The 19,468-nt window shown below is 43.5% G+C and overlaps 1 protein-coding gene across 20 annotated transcripts in view; it reads left to right on the forward strand.

The window, feature by feature from the left end:
- Positions 1-19,468, forward strand: part of SEMA4A (semaphorin 4A) — an 81,311-nt gene that overhangs the window by 33,314 nt on the left and 28,529 nt on the right. For 19 of the 20 annotated variants that reach the window (XR_014519808.1, XR_014519809.1, XR_014519810.1 and 16 more), the window contains one exon: positions 6,929-7,092. Coding sequence is in view for 17 of the 20 variants with exons in the window: in XM_083478284.1 (XP_083334410.1) it covers positions 6,996-7,092 (97 nt within the window). In the remaining 3 variants the exon portion in view is untranslated. Of the gene's footprint in view, positions 1-2,413; positions 2,543-6,928; positions 7,093-19,468 lie in introns of those variants that run through there. The other variant, XM_083478277.1, reaches the window with a different exon arrangement.

The following is a 19,468-nucleotide window of genomic DNA, read 5'->3' on the forward strand; positions in this document are numbered from 1 at the left end:
GGGGCACAAAAATCACCTATCTGACTATGATGTTTATGATGCATATTTGTGGGGCAATCAAACATGATGGAAGCTTCTCATCTCTCTTGCACAGCGGCACATAGGCGTGCATTATTTTTTTTTACCCTTCTTTCTCATCTTGCCCTCATACAGGATGCTTAGAGCACTTGGATTGCATAAATGTAGTAATTTCTACTATGGCTATTGTGGTAAAGTGATTTTTTGCGGTGGGGTGGGGACACCGATATAGTTCCTTGTCAAAGTTGCAAGGAGCTTAGGTAGGCCTCTGTCTCTGAGACAAATTCGGGCATCCCAGGCATTCAACTGGTAGTCTCTTAAGAGTCATCCAGTGGCTGGTTCATGGAGAGAAATACTTGTATCATTCTTTAACAAATCCACACACACACACCCAAATAAAATTGCTTCCATGCACCAGTTCACAGCGGACTAGCCAACAATGGTATGTTAGGAACCAAAGCATCCCTGAATAGGCACTACCGGCCTTGGCCATAACTTTGGCTACAATGGAGACTGATACCTTTCCTGTTTTTTGAGCCGTCAGAGGGAAGTTTCTCCCCTGTGTGGCAACTGATGCTTCTGAAGGTCATGAAATGTTCAACTGGTCTGTTGTGTAGCACATAACACAACATGACAGTCAGCAGGTCTTCATGTGACATATCTGGCACTGATTTAACAGACACTGAAAAAGACCTCTCAGCCTTTACTCTTATTAACAATGGCTATTAGATTCTTCTTTGCTGGCAGTGCGATTAATTCCTTTGGAATGGTATCTGACAGACTGTTCCACAGTTGGCCTGCTCCCTGATGTGAAGGCTAGGGACACAGGAAGCTAATTGCCTTATACTGACTGGCAGCAGCTTGCCAGGGTTTAAGGGAAGGGCTTCTCCTAACCTTACCTGAAGACGCCCTGAGTTTTTGTATTAGATTCCCCCCGACAAAAAAGTCATAGCACAGAATGTTACAGAACTCCAATGGCGTGCTTTGTAAGTAAATACGTTAACACAAAAACAAAGTAAGTCAAATCATAGGAAGGCAACCAAAAACCATTTTTAACACTTAAAAAAAAATCATTTGGCAACTACTAACGATAATCAATGAAATTGTTCCTGTGAAAATTACTTCAGAGTATAGTAGTCTGCAAGAAAATAGGACAACATAAAATTACAGTATTTCTTCTAAAAAAACTTCAAATTTGGTTTTTTGCGGGAGGTAAATATTTTATTGGCGATGTTGTATAAAGGGTAACCAGCTTTCCCATGATTTGCTTCTATAATCATTCGAGATTCTTGCTCTTAGATAAGATGTTATTTTTCTCATTATAGTCAAATCCCAAACGTTATTAAGCCAGGAGAGGGCCTTCTCTGTGGGAGCCCGTAATCGTGGAACTTCCTCCCCACAGAGAAGTGTGTCTGGCCCCTTCATTATAAAGCTTCCAGCAAATGCCAGAGACTTACCTCTTTACCCTGGCTTTTGACACTTGAGAGAAGTCTGAAGGGTAACTACATTCCAATCCACATATATTAATCTGAGAGGTACAAATTAGATTACTTTGCTTTGAAATGTGAACCGCATGCAATTCCGATCTGCAGAATCAGAATCTGCAGGGTCAGACCCCAATGGCGTCTTTAGGTAGGGCTGGGAGAGTTCATACCTTCCAACATTCCTCAGATGAAAATAGGAATATTTCTTTCTCTTCCCCTCCCAAATTTCCTATCTGAAGAAGGGTGAGTGCCACCGTTACTACACCACCGAGACATACATAGCACACCCACCCACCTACCCACCGTCTTTGAACCCCTTAATCCCGATTTTATTTTATTATTTGATAGATTTGCAAAAAGAAGAACACACACCAATAAATGAATTTTAGAAAGGGACAGGATTAGACACGGACACACAAAGAATTAAGAAGAAGATGAAGAAGAAGAAGAAGAAGAATAAGGGGCATGACTTGTTATATCAACATGCTCATGTATAACAGATTCATAAAAAGGAGTCTAGGAATGGAAAGGTGTGGCAACCTGGCCATGCAAAAAAAGGGTTCCGTACGAAATTTGAAAACAGAAAATGAAACGCCGATGCGCTCCTAATACATCACTGTCACTTTTTGGAACTAGACTTGGGTAATTCTGGAGCTCCAAAATATGGAAGGAAATGCAAATGAGGGGTGTGTCGGAAGCAGCCCCAGCTGACTGCTTCCGTTCACCCGGTAGCAGGGCTTCCATAGCTCTTCCTTGCACAACTGCTGGCTTCCCCCACCGCCTGCTTTCAAGTCATATGAAGGCTGCTGAGGCTCAGCAAAGAAGAAGCAGCTGACCCTTGCAGGCGGGCTCTGGCGATGCCAGGAAATGAGGATGACTGGGCTCTGGCTGGACCTTATCACCAGCCTGTCCTGCCTCTGTCAGCCACTTGTCACCAGGCGGCTTCTGAGGTTGATCTCTGTAACACCCAGAGCAGCAGCAGCAGGAGGAGGAGGAGGGACAGGCAGCTGACTCAGCACTTCAAGGGCCAGGCCTGAAAGGTATTATGGGATGGGAGAAAGATGCTAATTTGGATATGTCTTGCAATATCGGTACTACTACTAGTAACATCATTTGCATCTCTCTCTGTGTGTTTACCCCTTTCTTAAATAATTATAAAAGCACATAAGCAACATTACAGGAACCATTGTCCTAATATTTTGCTTAGGTTTTAGAGTTCTTAGCAGGTACACTTCCCCACCTAGCTTGGAATCCTGGCCCCACTGCTAGGGGACCTTTTGCCCTGTGGTCCCAATCCAGGCCAGGGCTCCTGCACCCATGGTTTACTCTAGAACCCATTCATGCAATTACTCAGTGCAGGAAAGGTGTCTTGTCAAGAGCTTGGCCCTTACTGTGTTTGCAACTTGAGCTGTTGTAGGCTTAATTCCACTTTGTCAGATTGTGCATTTGATTATAGTCTAGCCAGCGGCACATGACATGTGGGGTAGAGGCTAGCGTGTTGGGAATAGGACTGGAGGGAGGCAAAGGCTCAGCTTGGCGTCGTCTCCAAGGGAAAAGCTCCAAGCAGTTGAAGACAAGGGTGGACTTAAGGCAGGGGCATGTGGCTGCTAGTAGGCACAGTGGCCAAATATAATGGGCTGCAGGGCCATTGCTCATCTGCATAAAATTACTTGTCTGTAATTAAGGTAATTTGAGGACATGTTTGATAAACGTGGCAGGTGCCAATGCCAGAGTTGCCAGACAGGTTGCTCTTATGCTACAGTATTGTTTTCATTATCCAACAGGGCGTTGTAATCTTGCAACACAAGGCAAATTCCTTGGGATGCTTTGGGATTACTTCTGGGCCTTCCAGGGGCAATTTAATTGGCTAAGCATCTGTGTCAAGCTTTGGTCACCTGAAGGCATAAGTTTCAGCGGATGGACAAAAAGCTCCAACCTAAACCAAGAAGGAGAATTGGGGGACCAGCTTAGACAAAGGCATGGATGTATGAGCCGGACTGCATAATGCTCAAGTAATCTCCTGGCATATGCCAATAATTTTGGAGGAGTTGCCAGTTTGAACAGAGAAACCAATAGGTGAAAGGCTGCCTGCTTGACCTTACCTCTCTTCCTGTTTGCTCTAAGTAAACTGGCTGGAGCAGGTAAAATGCGGGAGACTTTCTCCAGCACCTGGTACCCCTCTATTGTTTACAGAATCACAGAATTGTAGAGTTGGAAGGGACCATGAGGATCATCCAGTCCAACCCTCTGCAGTGCAGGAATCTTTAAGAAACAAGAAGGCAAATTATTCTCTCTGATTTCGCAAATACCCTTGTGGTCCAATGCAATTCCTAAGCATTTCTGGTCACTGGTTTGCCAACAATGAAAAGAATTTACAATACTGTATTGAATGTCCAGTCCGTCTGTGCCAAATAATTGAAAAAATAATAAAGGATTGAAAAAGTAAAAAAGAAAAGAAAGAAAACATTCTTTACAGCTTATGGTGGATAAACTTTAAACCAGCCTTCTTGTACCATGATGGGAGCCATAGCCCAAAACAGCTGAAGAACACCAGGTGGCAAAGACTGCTCTGAATTTTGTGCCAGTACCAGACCACATGGGAAGCTTATGACTTCAGATTCCCTCCTAGGTTTTTGCTACCATTCGTTTTCAGTGGATCTTTCCCACAGTCCCAGGATTAGTGGCACCTCCTTGTTTGGTGCCTTGCAGAACTCCCCACTCCCTGCCATCTTCACCTAGGGCATGATAAACTTGTCCCTTAAGTCTTCCTCTTTTCTGCATATTTTTATTGCGAAAGTTTTTACCCTATAGAAGAATGAGAGATTCCAAACATGAAAGTGTGAAACATTCATATGGCAAATAAGATGCACGGCTAATGCTCAAATTGAAGTAAATCAGATGCAAGCAACATCTCTTCTCTCTCCCTCCCCCCCCCCTCCAAAAGAAAATTGGTACCTGCAGTTACAACATTTCAGTTTCATCTGCCCAGGTACTATCAAAGCATTGAGATCCCTTTTTCCGCTGTTCTAGGAGAGCATCAGGGTTGAACAAAGAAACGCCTGTCTAAGAAACGCCTGAGACAGATTTGCTTTCTGTCCATGTGTTCTAACATACTCCGTGGAATGGTCCCAGACCACAAAGAAATTCATCAGTTCAGCTTTTCCTTCTGCCAGTTTTAATGCAACTGATAATTTCCCCACCGTTACAATACTCCACAGTGTGTTTAGCCAATTTATTTATTATTTATTTATCATTGATTACATCTGTATCCCACCTCTCTTCCAAGGAGTTCGAGGTGGTATGCATACTTATCCCTCCCATTTTATCCTCACAACAAACCTGCAAGGCAGGTTAGGCTGGGAGGCAGTCACTAGCCCAAGATCACCACCCAGTGAGCTTTATGGCCAAGTTGGGATTTGAAATCTGGTCTGACCAAAAGAAAGTGGTATCTGAAGAAGTGTGCATGCACACGAAAGCTCATACCAAGAACTAACTTAGTTGGTCTTTAAGGTGCTACTGGAAGGAATATTTTTATTTTATTTTGACCAAAAGAAAGTTATCAAAGGTTTGTACACAAAATCCCCATTTTCTCCATCCCATATACTGAGAAGAGCCAACTGCAGAGTGAGAGTCACATAATTGTTTGCATTTACAGCAAATAAATGCTTTGTAGCATTTATTCAAGCAAATATCACAGTCCAATATGAAACAATGTGGGGGCAATCCCAGCACAGGTATATGTAAGAAAAACCTAACTTCACAGCCTCTCCAGCAGTTATAGCCCTAAGAGCCAGAAATGTGTGCCAGGCACAGAGAGGTAAGATCCCATTGATGGATCCAATTTAAATGGCATTCTCTGGCCATTGCAGAAATTGATTTAACTAGTTGCTTATGCCATATATCAGCGCAGCACTCGTGTGTGATAGACTGCTCAATATCACATTTCCAAAGCACTTTCAGAGAAAATGAAAAGAGCTGGTTGTTTCGTCATTTAATAAAGAATATATTTTGGGGACCAGACCCTTAGTACTGTGTTCATATTCTAGCATCAAGAGCTCAAAGCTGCTGAGCAATCTCAGTGCTGTATCTTTGCTTGTTTTATTGTTGATAAAATGACTGTAAAGAATGTGAAGTTAATTGACATGCATGCCTTGAGGTTTCGTGGGAAGTCCCTCTATGGATAAAGGGAGTTTATATTTATAAAGATCTCTTACTTGGTGCAAGCTTCTATCATGCCAGTCCCTAAGCTGGACAAATTTACTGCATATGGGTAGTAGAAAGACTGCCACAGGACCAAAGGAAGACACAGAGAGAACCTTCTGACAATAAGAGCTGTCGACAGTGGAACAGTCTCCCTCAGGAGATTGTGGACTCCCCTTCCTTTGAGGTTTTTAATCAGAGGTGTGATGGCCATCTGTCATGGATGCTTTAGCTAAGATTCCTGCGTTGCAAGGGGTTGGACTAGATGACCCTTGGGGTATCTTCCAACTCTACAGTTCTATGACCCAGGGCTGGATCAAGACCTTTAGAAGTCCTAATCAATGAAAAGATTATTTTACACCCCCCCCAACCTGTGTAATTCAAAATTTAATGTATTTTTAATCTTTGTTGGAAGCCGCCCAGAGTGGCTGGGGAAACCCAGCCAGATGGGTGGGGTACAAATAATAAAAATAATAAATAAATAAAAACAATACTAAACCATGAAATATAATTTTATTTTTCAAAATGACACAAAACTGACATGTATGCTGAAATGTACATGCATAGATGCCACGTGTAACACAGGACAGGATCCGGCTTCCTTACTCTGGTTCGATGTACATTAGTGGGGCGTCCCCTGGTTTATTTCAGGATGAGTAATAAAAAGAGAACAGAAAAATGGGGGGAGATTTCATTTACAATTCTGGTTTCCCCCACGATTCCTATTTTAGTGTTTTCCTTTTCGAAATATCAAATGTCAAGCTTTTTGCAAAGTTTCTCATTTTGGGGGAGGGGGGGTTGCCCTAAGCACGTGCTCAGTCTGTTGTTGGGTAATCCATCTCTGGAGAGACCCCTTCCATGAAATTGTCTCTCCACTCCTTCCAAACCAGGCCAGTGGTTTTGGTAAACTGATTTCAGATCCAGTCTAAACTGCAGAGTTAATTCAGAATTAAGATTCTGCTTTCTTCTTTGGTTAATTCCATTCCCAGCCGTGGTCTCTGCATTGCATTGTGTAGAAAGGCCTCCTCTTTTCCTTCCTGCTTCACTGGAACAACCACAAGCAGAAACACTCTGAAGATGCCATCATGGCAGCAAAATACCGCACACAGTATTTAGAAATCTGCCTTCTGATCAGCCAACCCAGTTCCGCTCCAGACAAGCAGTTGGCCAAATACGTTCTCTTTCTGGTGGTTGACTTCCTCTTTTCTCCTCTTCTGCTTTAACAGCTACCAAGCTAGCTGCCCCTCCGCCACTCTCAACCAACCCGCTACTGCCGTCTGCTAATAACCAGCCATGAACTCCGGACAGTCTTCCCACCTCTTGGGCTGCCTCTTGATGTTCGCGGCTGCTCTGGCCACAGATCAGATGCCAAGGCTAACCTTCCGGAAAGGTGAGTAACTCAAAGGATAGCAGCAGCAGCACCCAGGGGGAGATACTGAAAGGGGGCTTTGAAAGAGAACGAGGGAGATTTGGAAGAGGGAAGGCAACCTGGGTTGAGATGAGTGTTTTCGATGATTGCACTGCTTATGAATGCAAGCTTGGAAATGAGTACTGAGAGCTGAATTTCCACACAGGGTTTGAGTAGGGTTCTTTCCAAAAAACCCCAAACCAAGCATGAGTAGGTTTCTAGTCCTCATGGTGGCAAAGATAGGCTTTCAACTGCAGCAATGACAGTTCTGCCGTACTTGTCTTATGACTTGCACTCTCCCTCCCAGAACACCTCCCCAAAACTCATTTTAGGGTTTTAGGGTTCTATCCAACTAAGGCTGTGCCAGCATTGCCACCTTAGAGCACTGTGAAGTTGTTTGTTTCTCTGGGGCATTTCACAGCTCTTTCTCCTCTAGCTGTTTGCATCAGCACCTTCACATCATTAGCGGGTCAGATTCATTTCTGTTTGTTTACATACCACAGGGGCATTGACGGCAGAGATGTCTTTTCCCTATGCATAGTTCCCATAGTTCCCTGTGAAGAGGGAATGATCATTAACTGCTCTTGAGAACTGTAGCTCTGTGAGGGGAATAGGGGCCTCCTAACAACTCCCAGCACCCTGTACAAACTACGGCTCCCAGAATTCTTTGGGGGAAGCCTTGACTGTTTAAGGGGTGTCACAGTGCTTTAAGTGTACTGTGTGAATGTAGCCTGACATTATCCTTGAAGGCCAAGCCTCTCTCACAGTGGGAGGACAGAGGTTTGGCTCTCCAGAAGGGGGGCAAACAGGCCAGGCTAAACTGCCACTGGCTCCCCTTCTTCGCTTGGGCCTTGCACCTCATGCCTGACTCATATGTCAGCAGAGCAGCGTGGGATTTCTTCTTTCCATGGCGCTGCTAAGACACTTATTTCTAAAAACCATTATTAGGGCAATGTATTTACTAGCCCAACCGAAGTGTCCTCACAAAACATTCTGGGGCACAATATATGTGCTCTTCCAATGAGCAATCAGTTGAGGGACACATTTAAAAAATGAAGGAACATGCTTAAAATGGCCTCCCCTTCTAAAACAGTTAGGTAACTTAGGCCCCACTGATACCATACATTTAAATTATTATTTATTATTATTATTATTTATTGGATTTATATGCCGCCCTATACCCGCAGGGTGGTTCACAGAATAAAATCATAATATAAAACCGCAAAATACATAATCAAAATAAAAACAACAACCCAATAACCCCACCCCCAAAAGGTCATAGGATGTCAAGGGGCAGAGGGTGTTAAATTGCTGACAGCAGCAGTTAAGAGGCCCTTATTGCCCACAATTGTTGCAGCTCCCTGTGAAGGGGAATGGATTGTTAAACCACTCTGGGAGCTGTAGTTCTGTGAGGGGGATAGGGGCCTCCTAACAACTCTCAGCAACCTTAACAAACTATGTCTCCCAGGATTATTTAGGGGAAGCCATGACTGTTTTAAATGTATGGTGTGGCTGTGGCCAAAGAGACAGTGCCCCTGTCTAAGGCCAGCTGGCGAGGTTATGGTGTCAGAGGTCAGATTCAAACAAGGGCCGCCTTGATATTTTCACCGCTACGGTCACACCACCGTCCATATGCACCAGCTCATATGTGTCCGTGTCCATACACGTTCATTGTGCAGCAGTGTGGCATAGTGGTGACAGTGGTGAACCTGGAACTGAGAGGACCCCAGGTTCGAATCCGTGAAGCTCAGTGAGGTGACCTTGGAGCAGTTCCCCATCTTTCAGCCACACAGGGTCCGCTGGGAAGACCAAACTGAGGAATTTGCTGCTGTAGGATGCAATGGTGTCCCATCAGCTTTAGAAGGAGGCTGGGCAAATCAACGGAGGCATAGGGAGCCGAGGTTCCTTTGGCCCCTCCAATAAAATATTTGAGGTGGCCAGCCCTCCCCTCCTGAAGTTGATGTGTTTTGTGATTGATTATGCAGGGCAGGGCTTACCTGGGCTCCCCCAATAATTTATTCAAGTTGGCACCCCTATGTAGAGGATAAGGTTATCAAAGGGTCCAGTCCCAAGGGCTTTGTGTTGGAGGTGGTGTGCCTTTGGTTCCCAGTTGCTGGGGAACATGAGTGGGGAGAATGGCTGCTTTTGCACTCGGGTCTTGCTTTCAAGCTCTCCAGAAGAGGCATCTGGTTGGCCACTGTGTGCATCCAGAGAGAAAGAGAGAGATAGGCATGCATACTGCCTTGAACTCATTAATGGCTGAAGAGCAGTAATTTTTATCCCAGTCGACATCTGCATTGGATTTTACATTGTTTTTAGATATGTCTTTATTGTTAAATCACTTTGGGAAGTTTCAGGGCAAGTGTTTCCTAAATGAAATGAAATGAAATGAAATGACATAAATGAATAGATGGTACTATTGCGCACTGCCCCAATCTCGGAGCAGTGAGAGACTCCAGGCACTTACCCAGAGTTTGATTTCTTTAGGAATGAAGGACAGCAGAGACTGGGGTGTCCTTAGGAGATATAGTTTTATTCACACATATATACAAGCTGAGCATGGGGTGGAGGCTCAAAGCGTTAACATCCCACCAGATCTTGCGTCCTCAGCCAAAACTCCCACATACAAATTCATGGAGGATAAAGATCCACAATACCTCTGCTCTGCCTCCATGGTCAGAGGCAACAATGGTTCTGAATCCCACAGGAGGGGAGAGGGATCTTGGGATCAAGTCCTGCCAGCAGATTTCCCACAGGCATCTGAGTGGGAACAGGACAATGGACTAGACGGGCCACTGGCCTGTTCCAGCAGGCTCTGCTTGTGTTCATATGTTCTTACACAAAGCCCTTCCATTGGCTTATTCTTCCTTTTCCTAGGATGATGGTGGCATCCAGCTAGGTGAGGGGTGTGTGGGAAATGCCCAGGTTCGCCTGGCGCCTTCATTATATATTTTTAGGCGACAGGCATAAATTTTCCTCTTCAACCAGGCCTTTGGCTGATTGACATCCTACAGCCATTTAATTATATCTGTGGGAAGGTGGGGGCTATTGTTTTGTTGTTTTGGTTTAATTATTTACTGTGTTTTATCTTGCATTTTATTCTGTGGACCACCCTGATCTTTTGATGAAGGGCAGTATATAAATAAAATAATAAATACAATACCTGGAGAGCATCATCACCAGGTCGCTGATGAGAATGCTTTACCGGCCATCTGAAGTCATGGTCTGGTCTGACTGGTTCATCTCACCTTGGGTTGCTCGGAGCAGACTCCATTGAGATGAATGGGCATGACCAACTTTGCTCCATGAATTTCAGCAGATCTGCTCTGAGTAGTGCTAGCAGTGGCCCCAATCCTCTGCCTATACGCTCATTGCTCAAACAGATGCATGTTTGTGGTACGCAAGTGAGAAGAGGGGCTTCCTTCCTCCACACTGGCTTAATTTAGCAGCCCACAGCTCTGGCCACTGAACTGCTCTGTGCAAAGGAAACTTATCAAGCGGCCGGAGGGTGGGAGGAAGATGGAGTGGTGGCAGCAGTTCCTTTGTCAACCCAAAATAGAGCCGGTGTGGTAAAAGCAGCATCTTCCGGCAGTAATTACTCGGACATCTGTGCTGCCGACGTGTAGGAAACAAACAGCAGCTGCTGCCTCTCCAGCCCATTGATTCCTTCTCTCCAATCGTTTTTTGCTGTGAGATGGAGACTGGAGTGGGTCAGAAAGAGAAAAGTGGACAGGGGCTGGCTGTGGACTAGAGAGGAAGCTGCCGCAGACTAAGTCCAACCCTGTACCATGGAGCTATGGCTCTTCCCCTCCGAATAAAACAAGGTTCTAGACCACATGTTTCTGAATAAAGGGCTGCTTTTAATAAGAAGCTGCCTTGCACAAAATCAGACCATTGCTCCGTCTAGCTGTCAGGACTGTCAAGACAGACTGGTAGTGGCTCTCCATGGTTTCAGGCAGTGGTCTTTTCTGGCCCTACCTGGAGATGCCAGAGATTGAAGCTGGAACCTTGTGCATACAAAGCAGATGTTCTGTCATCACACTATGACGCCCCCCTCCCCCAACCAACCTGGACCTAGGGAAACTACATGGATGCTGTACAGTGCAAACTAAGTGCACTTAAACCTCTGGAAGCCAATGTACACAAGACCGTTTCAGGCCTAGAGCCAAAATACTTGTGCATGGGTGGGTGTCGGGGAGAGGGTATTTTTTTAAAATTTAATTTAAATGTGGGTTACATAATCTGAAATTCCAACTCAAACCAAATCCTCAAAGATTAGTATATATATCATCGTGCACACCCCTCCAGAGCATAAGAAATTTTGGGAAGGACCTTGGCTTGATGGGAGAGCATAGGTGTTTAGCTAACTGAAGGTCCCAGGTTTTAACACCGTGATGTCTCCAAGTAGTGCTATGAGAGATCCCATCTGAAACCCTGGATTGCTGCTGCCAGTCAAGGAAATAGGATGAATGACCAGTCCCGATGGATGAATGGGCAGTTCCAGTATAAGGAATCTTCCTATTTACAGTAAATCAGACTTTTTGTTCAGAAACGTGGACTAGAAACATACCGTACTTTATTTTGAGGGGATGGACCCCATAGTTCTGGGGCTGAGCATCTAATACCTGCCCTGCGTGCAGAAGCTCCTAGTTTCAGCTCAGGAGTAGAGCATCTGCTCTGCATTCAGAAAGTCCCATCTTCAATGCCCAGCATCTCCAAGAATTGCTAGGGGGAAAATGCTGCCTGAAACCCCAGAGAGCCACTGCCAGTCATTTTAGGCCATGCTGAGCTAGATGGACTAATGGTCAGACAGACTCAGGATAAGACAGCTTCCCATTTTCCTAAATTCCAGTAGCACTGCACTCACTCAGGCTTGGTGCCCTTTGGAATGAGACAGCTGGGGGTTCGCTGCCAGTTTATAACTCTGAGAGCCATTTACAGATATACCAGTTGTGTGGAGGGGATGGAGGCACCCAGCCAATGTCTTCTGCTCTCATATAAGACTTTAGGGTGACTGCCAGCACCCTAAGAACCCCAAACTCTGCTCTCTGTGTCTGTTCTCAGTCTGGACCGTCTTCCCTTTGCACAGACCCCTGGATGACATCCTTTGCTTTTCAGATGGCAGGAGAAGAGCTGCTTCAGAACATTAAAAATAGGAATGGTCCTGTATCCAGAAACAATTGGCTAGCAATTTAGTTCCCATGGCAACATATTGCCAGGCTATTGACACACTGTCAAATCCAGGTGTTGCCTCAGGATATTGCTGCACTGATAGCCCTGCTCACATAACAACATGTGTGTGCTTGTATGCATATTTTAAGAATGCTCCCAAAAATCTCACTTGATTTTCTTGCTAGATTTCCTCTTTCTGAAGGGATACCCAGGAATTACCCCTTGTTCTTTTAATTTTAATAAAAAAACCTGAAGCTTGTAATGTTCCTGTGCAGAAGCTGTCTCATACCATTGTTCCATCTAGCTCAGTATCATCTACACTGACTAGCAGCAACAGTCCAAGGGTTTCAGGCAAGGGTGTTTCTCAGCCCTACCTGGAGATGCTGTTGGAGGCTGAACCTGGGACCTTCTGCATTCATTTTTTTTTTTTTTATAAAATTTTTATTGGTTTTGCAACATTTTTAAGAAAAACAAACAAACATTAAAAATGACAAACATACACGTATAGTTTCAAACATATTTTCATAAACCTCTTTTCTTGGACTTCCCCATACCCCCCCTCTCTGCATCCCAATGTCCGTAGTTCAACTAGCAACTCCCAATTGTTACTTTCCAATCTCAATCATCTTAGTCCTCTTTTATAGTCTAACCTTATATCCCTGTACCCCTTTGTCTCTGAAAACCACGACATTTTAGCATTCATTAAGTTTATAGTAGTCCTTAAGGTAGCTTTTAAATTTTCTCCATTCTTCTTCCACCGTCTCTTTTCGTTGGTCACGGATTCTGCCTGTCATCTCGGCCAGTGTCATATAGTCCATCACTTTCATCTGCCATTCTTCCAAAGTGGGTAAATCTTGTGTCTTCCAATACTTTGCGATGAGTATTCTTGCTGCTGTTGTGGCATACATGAAAAAAGCTCTATCTTTCTTTGTCACCAGTTGGCCGACAATGCCCAAGAGAAAGGCCTCTGGTTTTTTAGGAAAGGTACATTTAAGTACCTTTTTCATTTCATTATAGATCGTTTCCCAGAAGGCCTTAATCTTCGGGCATGTCCACCAAAGGTGATAAAAGGTACCTTCAGTCTCTTTACACTTCCAACATTTGTTATCGGGCAAATGATAGATTTTTGCCAGCTTGACTGGGGTCATGTACCACCTGTATACCATTTTCATAATATTTTCCTTTAAGGCATTACATGCCGTAAATTTTATACCGGTGTTCCATAACCATTCCCAGTCAGCTGACATAATATTGTGTCCAACATCCTGAGCCCACTTAATCATTGCCGATTTAACTGTTTCATCCTGTGTGTTCCATTTCAACAACAAGTTGTACATTCTAGATAAATTCTTAGTGTTGGGTTCTAACAGTTCAGTTTCTAATTTTGATTTTTCCACCTGGAAACCGACTTTCCTGTCCTGTTTAAAAAATTCCATTATTTGGCGGTATTGGAACCAATTTTCTACTTTATGCTTCAATTTCTCCTGACTTTGTAGTTTGAACTTATCTCCATCCTGTTCTAAAATTTCCCAATACTTCGGCCATCCGACCTCCATATTGAGTTTCTTCACTGCTTTAGCCTCCACTGGCGACACCCATCTAGGGGTTTTGTTTTCCAATAAATCTTTATATCTTATCCAAACATTAAACAATGCTTTTCTGACAATGTGATTTTTAAAGGCACTGTTAACTTTACCATACCAAAGATATGCATGCCAACCAAAAGTGTTATTGAAACCTTCCAGATCCAAGATGTCCGTGTTCTCGAGGAGCATCCATTCTTTGAGCCAGCAAAAAGCTGCTGCCTCATAGTACAATTTTAGGTCCGGCAGGGCAAAACCCCCTCTTTCCTTAACATCTGTCAATATTTTAAATTTAATTCGGGGCTTTTTGCCCTGCCAGACAAATTTCGAGATATCTTTGTGCCACCTCTTAAAACATTCCATCTTATCAATAATCTGCAAGGTCTGAAACAAAAATAACATTCTAGGCAATACATTCATTTTAATTACTGCAATTCGGCCTAACATTGACAGTTTCAAATTTGACCATATTTCTAAGTCTTTCTTGATTTCTGACCAGCATTTTTCATAGTTGTCCTTATACAAATTCTGATTTTTAGATGTTAAATAAACCCCTAGGTATTTTACCTTCTTGACCACAGTCAAACCTGTTTCCTCTTGAAATTTCTCCTTTTCCATATCTGTTAGGTTTTTCCCTAAAACTTTGGTTTTTTGCTTGTTCAACTTAAATCCAGCTACCTGGCCAAACTGTTGTATTATTTCTAAAACCCTTTTCGTACTAGTGTTTGGCTCTTGCAAAGTCAATACTAGGTCATCTGCGAACGCTCTTAACTTATAATGTTTAGCTCCGACCTGCACACCTTTGACCTGCTGGTCATTTCTTATCATATTCAGCAACACCTCCAGAACTGAAATAAAAAGTAATGGGGAAATCGGGCACCCCTGTCGTGTTCCTTTTTCTATCTTAAGTTCCTCAGTCACAACATTGTTTACAATCAGTTTGGCTTTTTGTTCAGAGTATATTGCAGCCATACCATTCTCAAAGCCCTGACCTACCCCCATCCCATGAAGATTCTTCCTCATAAAACTCCAAGAGATATTATCAAAGGCCTTCTCCGCATCCACAAAGATCAATACTGCCTTGGTGTTTATATTCACCTCTAACTTCTCCAAAATATCTATTACATTCCTTACATTATCTGCTAGGTGTCTTTTAGGGAGAAAGCCTGCTTGGTCTTTATGGATCTTCTCCATCAAAACTCTTTTAAATCTTTTTGCCAAAATGTCTGCAAAAATTTTGTAATCCACATTAAGCAGGGATATTGGGCGGTAGTTCTTGAGTTGGGTCTTTTCAGTCTCTGACTTTGGTATGAGTGAAATATATGCCTCTTTCCACGATTCAGGTGCCTTTTTTCCCTCAAGGATCTCGTTACAAACTTCTCTTAATGGTTGAGTCAACCATTCCTTCAGCGATTTGTAGTATCTGGAAGTCAGTCCATCTGGTCCTGGAGATTTGCCCAGTTGCATATTCTGAATGGCAGCCTCTATCTCTTGTTCTGAGATTCTCTGGTTCAAGTCCATCTTACTTTGATGAGAGATGTTTTGTAGTCCATATTTTCCGAGGAATTTGTCTATATCTTCTTCATTTTGCGGGCCTTGGGTATAAAGTTTTTTAAAATAGCTTAAAAAGCAATTTCTAATTTCATTGGGTTTGGATATGTTCTTTCCATCCACCTCTAGGCTTGTAACTGTATTTAGTTTCTGCCTTTTCTTCAATTGCCATGCCAAAAGTTTGCCACATTTATTTGCTGATTCAAAAGTCTTTTGCTTCATTTGCCTTATCTTCCATTCAATCTCTTGGTTCATCAATTCCATATATTGTGTTTGGTATAATTTAATCTCTCTTAAAATGTCCTGAGACTTTGGTTTTGTTCTTAATTTCCTCTCTCCTTCCTTTATCATTTCCAGAATCTTCTCTTTTTTCTCATTTTGTTTTTTCCTCTTTATTGAGTTTTGTTGAATCAAAAATCCTCTCATCACCGCTTTACTTGCGTCCCAGATCACTCTTTTCTCCACGTCGGTCCTCAAATTTATTTCAAAATAGTCTTTTAGGGTCTTTTGGGCCTTCGTGAGAATCTCCTTATCTCGAAAGAGGGTGTCATTCATTCTCCATCTAAATTGACCAGTTATTGTGAGTTTCATCTCCATCTTCACGGCGTTATGGTCGGAGCAAGTTTTTGGGCAGATTTCCACTTTCTTGATCTTCGGAGCCATTCCACTAGTAACCCAGATTTGATCGATTCTGGTCCAGGTCATCATTGCTTGGGAGAAAAAGGTTCCCTCTCTCTCCAGAGGGTTCCTTGTTCTCCAGATATCTATCAAGTCCATATTTTCAGTCATTTCGAAAAAAGTCTTAGGGAGTCTCCCTTCCTTGGTGACTGTAAGTCTTTGTGCCTTGTCCATATTAGTGGAGACCACGCCATTCATGTCTCCCATAATTATCATATTGTAGTCCAGATAGTCCATCAAAGTTTCATGAAGTCTCTTAAAGAAGTCGGATTTGCCTTCATTTGGTGCATAAATTCCAACAACTAAGAATTTTTCTCCTTGTACTTGTATCTCCACAGCCAGATATCTCCCTTGTTCATCTTTGAATATCATTTTTGGAGCCCATTTCTCCTTCACATATATTACAACTCCTCTCTTCTTAACCTTGTCTGATGAAATAAATTCTTGTCCTAGCCTTTTATTTGAAAGTAATCTCCTGTGGGCTCTGGTTATGTGAGTTTCTTGTAAGCATATCAAGTCCAATTGTTCTCTATTCAATATATGAAATACTTGTCTTCTCTTCAAAGGCCCATTGAGCCCATTACAATTCCAACTGAGGAATTGCAGAGCCATCTTGTTATTTTTCTAAGGCTCCTCCAACAGCTCCAAGTTGTTGCTCTTCTTCTGATGGTAGTGGTTTTTGTCCAAACGAGAGATTCAAGATATCCAATGCTCTCCTCTGTTCTGCAAGTACGTCAACAGTCCCCTTCTGTAAGTCCTCCTGGTATCTTGCCAAAAATTTGTCTTTATCTTGAATTGTCTTTATTTTCACCTTGTTTCCCTTAAAGTCAAATGACAGCCCTTGTGGGAATTCCCACCTGAAACGAATAGCGTTTTTCTTTAATAAAAGGGCTAAGTCCTTGTAGAAGTTTCTTAAGTCCAGAAAATATTTTGGGATGTCTTTAAAGATCTGTGCAGCTGAGTTTCCAATCTGCAAGGCCTTTTCAAAGTGTAGTCCCAATATTTTGTCTCTTTCCTCCTTGGATCTGAGTGTAATCAAGCAGTCTCTCGGAGTCTTTCTGTTTTGCTTCTTACCCAATCTAAAGGCAGTCGTAATTTTGAATTCGTCTTCCTGGAGTTCCCAACAATCCACAAACTCCTGTGTCAAGTATTCCACAAGGTTGTCTCCTTCATTCTCCGGGATCAATCTTATTTTTAAATTTCTCTCTTTCCTCTGTAGCTCCCACAAGGCCAAGGTTGCATCATGCTCATAAACCTTCTTGGCGATCGGCTCTAATTTCTCCTGTGTCTCTCCCGCAGTAGCTTTGGCGTCTTCCGCAATTTGACGCGTAGTGGCGTTTTCCTCCACCAATTTATTTATAGATTCTGTATTCTGGTTTAATCTTGCTGAAATTTCTGCTAATTTTAGTGTATTCTCTGAAGTCTGTTTTGTCAGAGACTCCAGAGTTTGGTTTATCTTAAGCAAGGCATCTGTCACAGCTTCCATAGAGACGGCTGCTCCTTTGTCTTGTCCTGTTGATGCTGTTGTTCCTGTTGATCCAACTGTTGCGCCTGAAATTGAGCCTCTTTTCTTTGCCTGTAACTGTTGCAGCTGTTGTTGTTGTTGTTGCTTGGTCTTGGCCCTTGTGACTATCTCTTCTTGTGTGCCACTCATGTCAAGGTCAGTTCCCACGGGATTTATTCTCCCTTGGAAAATTCCACTGTCTTAGGCCGTGCCGGGCTTCACTTTGTCCTCTAGAGGGAGCAAATCAAAATGGCCATAGAGCAAAGTTTCCAAGTATAGAGACAAAGGAGACTGTCCCAAATGTCCAAAATATAAAAAGGGAGATTAACCCAGTCAAAAGTCTAAAAGCTTGTTGCTTCAAATTGCCACAGTTGCCCTATTTATGCTACTTCTTGTTGTATTGTACAGTAGCCAGGCACTGTGGAAACTTTGTATCAGAGTATCACTTCACAGGAAAAAGTCAGTTCAGTGTACTAAGAAGGCAGACCGTTTCATGCTTTCAAATAAGTGAGACAGCAGAGGTTTTTTACTTCCAACAAATCTTGCAGTTATTGCTCAAATTCACCTCCCCTCTGCCCTGCTAGCTAGAGGGGAGATCAAAGGGTCGGAATGTCCGGTTAAGCTGATCAAAGAGCTGGTTTAAACGGATGCAGGTTTAGAGCTCCGTTGCTTTCACTTTCATGCAGTCGGGGGGAGGCAGACTTCCTTTGTTTAGATCTCCCCCGTTTTTAGCCCAATTTTTAAAATTTGAAAAGTCCCGATTATATTTCAGCTCTTACTCACGGGGATTCAGTCCAGATTTTCTTTTCAGGAAGGAATCGGCGCTCTCCGCTTATGGCGACGCGGCTTCACTTCGCAGGCTGGGTAGCGACTCTCAGCACCGCGCTCACTCCCGATGTCGATCCGTAGCCTTTAAAAAGGCTCTTTCACGGTACCGGGGGGCGCAAAGGTGCCCACCGAGTCTCCTTGTTCTCAGGCTTCAGCGCCTGGGATTTTAGGGGTCCCCCGCTTGCCGTAGCGGGTAAGACCCGAACTTGCGAAGCAGTCCTTCTCCGGAGCTCGGAGCTAGGACCGCCATTAAGCGCTGGCACCGACCGGAAGTGGGACCTTCTGCATTCAAGGCAGATGGTCTGCCACTGAGCTACGTCCCTCCATTTGTGCTTCCCCTCACTGCCTTGCCATGCTACTGATGTGCATGTAGGCTTTAAGAAAATATTGCAAGGTTGCAGTCTCAATGGGATTGTGTGCATAAGTGCTTAACATTCTATTTTGTGTGGAGTTTATGCAAGTCCACAGGAGTGTATGTGTGCACATCAATAAAACACATGCAAGAAATGCACAGTCACACCAGGTTTGCTTCTTTGCAGTGTTTTGGTGGCTCAGTGCATACTTGTTACTATAGCACAGAGCAATGAGAAATGCAAATTGGACTGTTTTTCTCCAATTATGGAATTAATTTTAGGACATCTCCAACTTAAATCAGAATCCAGGTGGACTGGAAGGCTGAGCAGAGTCATCTCACTGGCTCTGCTCAGAAAGGAGAAGGGGTCCGTCTGCTCCATTGCTAGAAAAGTCAAGGAGAAGAACTAAAAGCTAAATCAAAGAGGGAGCTCTTAGTCTCTGTTTCTATATGTTGGAAGGGGGTGCATTCTCCTAGGTGTGCTTGGTCCCTAAACCGATCACTGCAGCCCTTGAGGCCTCCAAAAGTTTGCCTACCCTTGCTCTTGCAGGCCAGCTCAGTGTTTTAATTCTAATCTGAACTGCATCTCACCACTTCCTTCCTCTAAGGTTGTGGTGGGTTTTCATTCAGAGAAGTACTGACAGTGTCAGCTCAGAGTGAATATTGCTGCAGATGTTGGCAAGTATTGTT

Source organism: Podarcis liolepis (assembly GCF_965112155.1).
Source record: "Podarcis liolepis genome assembly, chromosome: 15".
In the NCBI taxonomy this organism is placed as follows: Eukaryota; Metazoa; Chordata; class Lepidosauria; order Squamata; family Lacertidae; genus Podarcis; species Podarcis liolepis.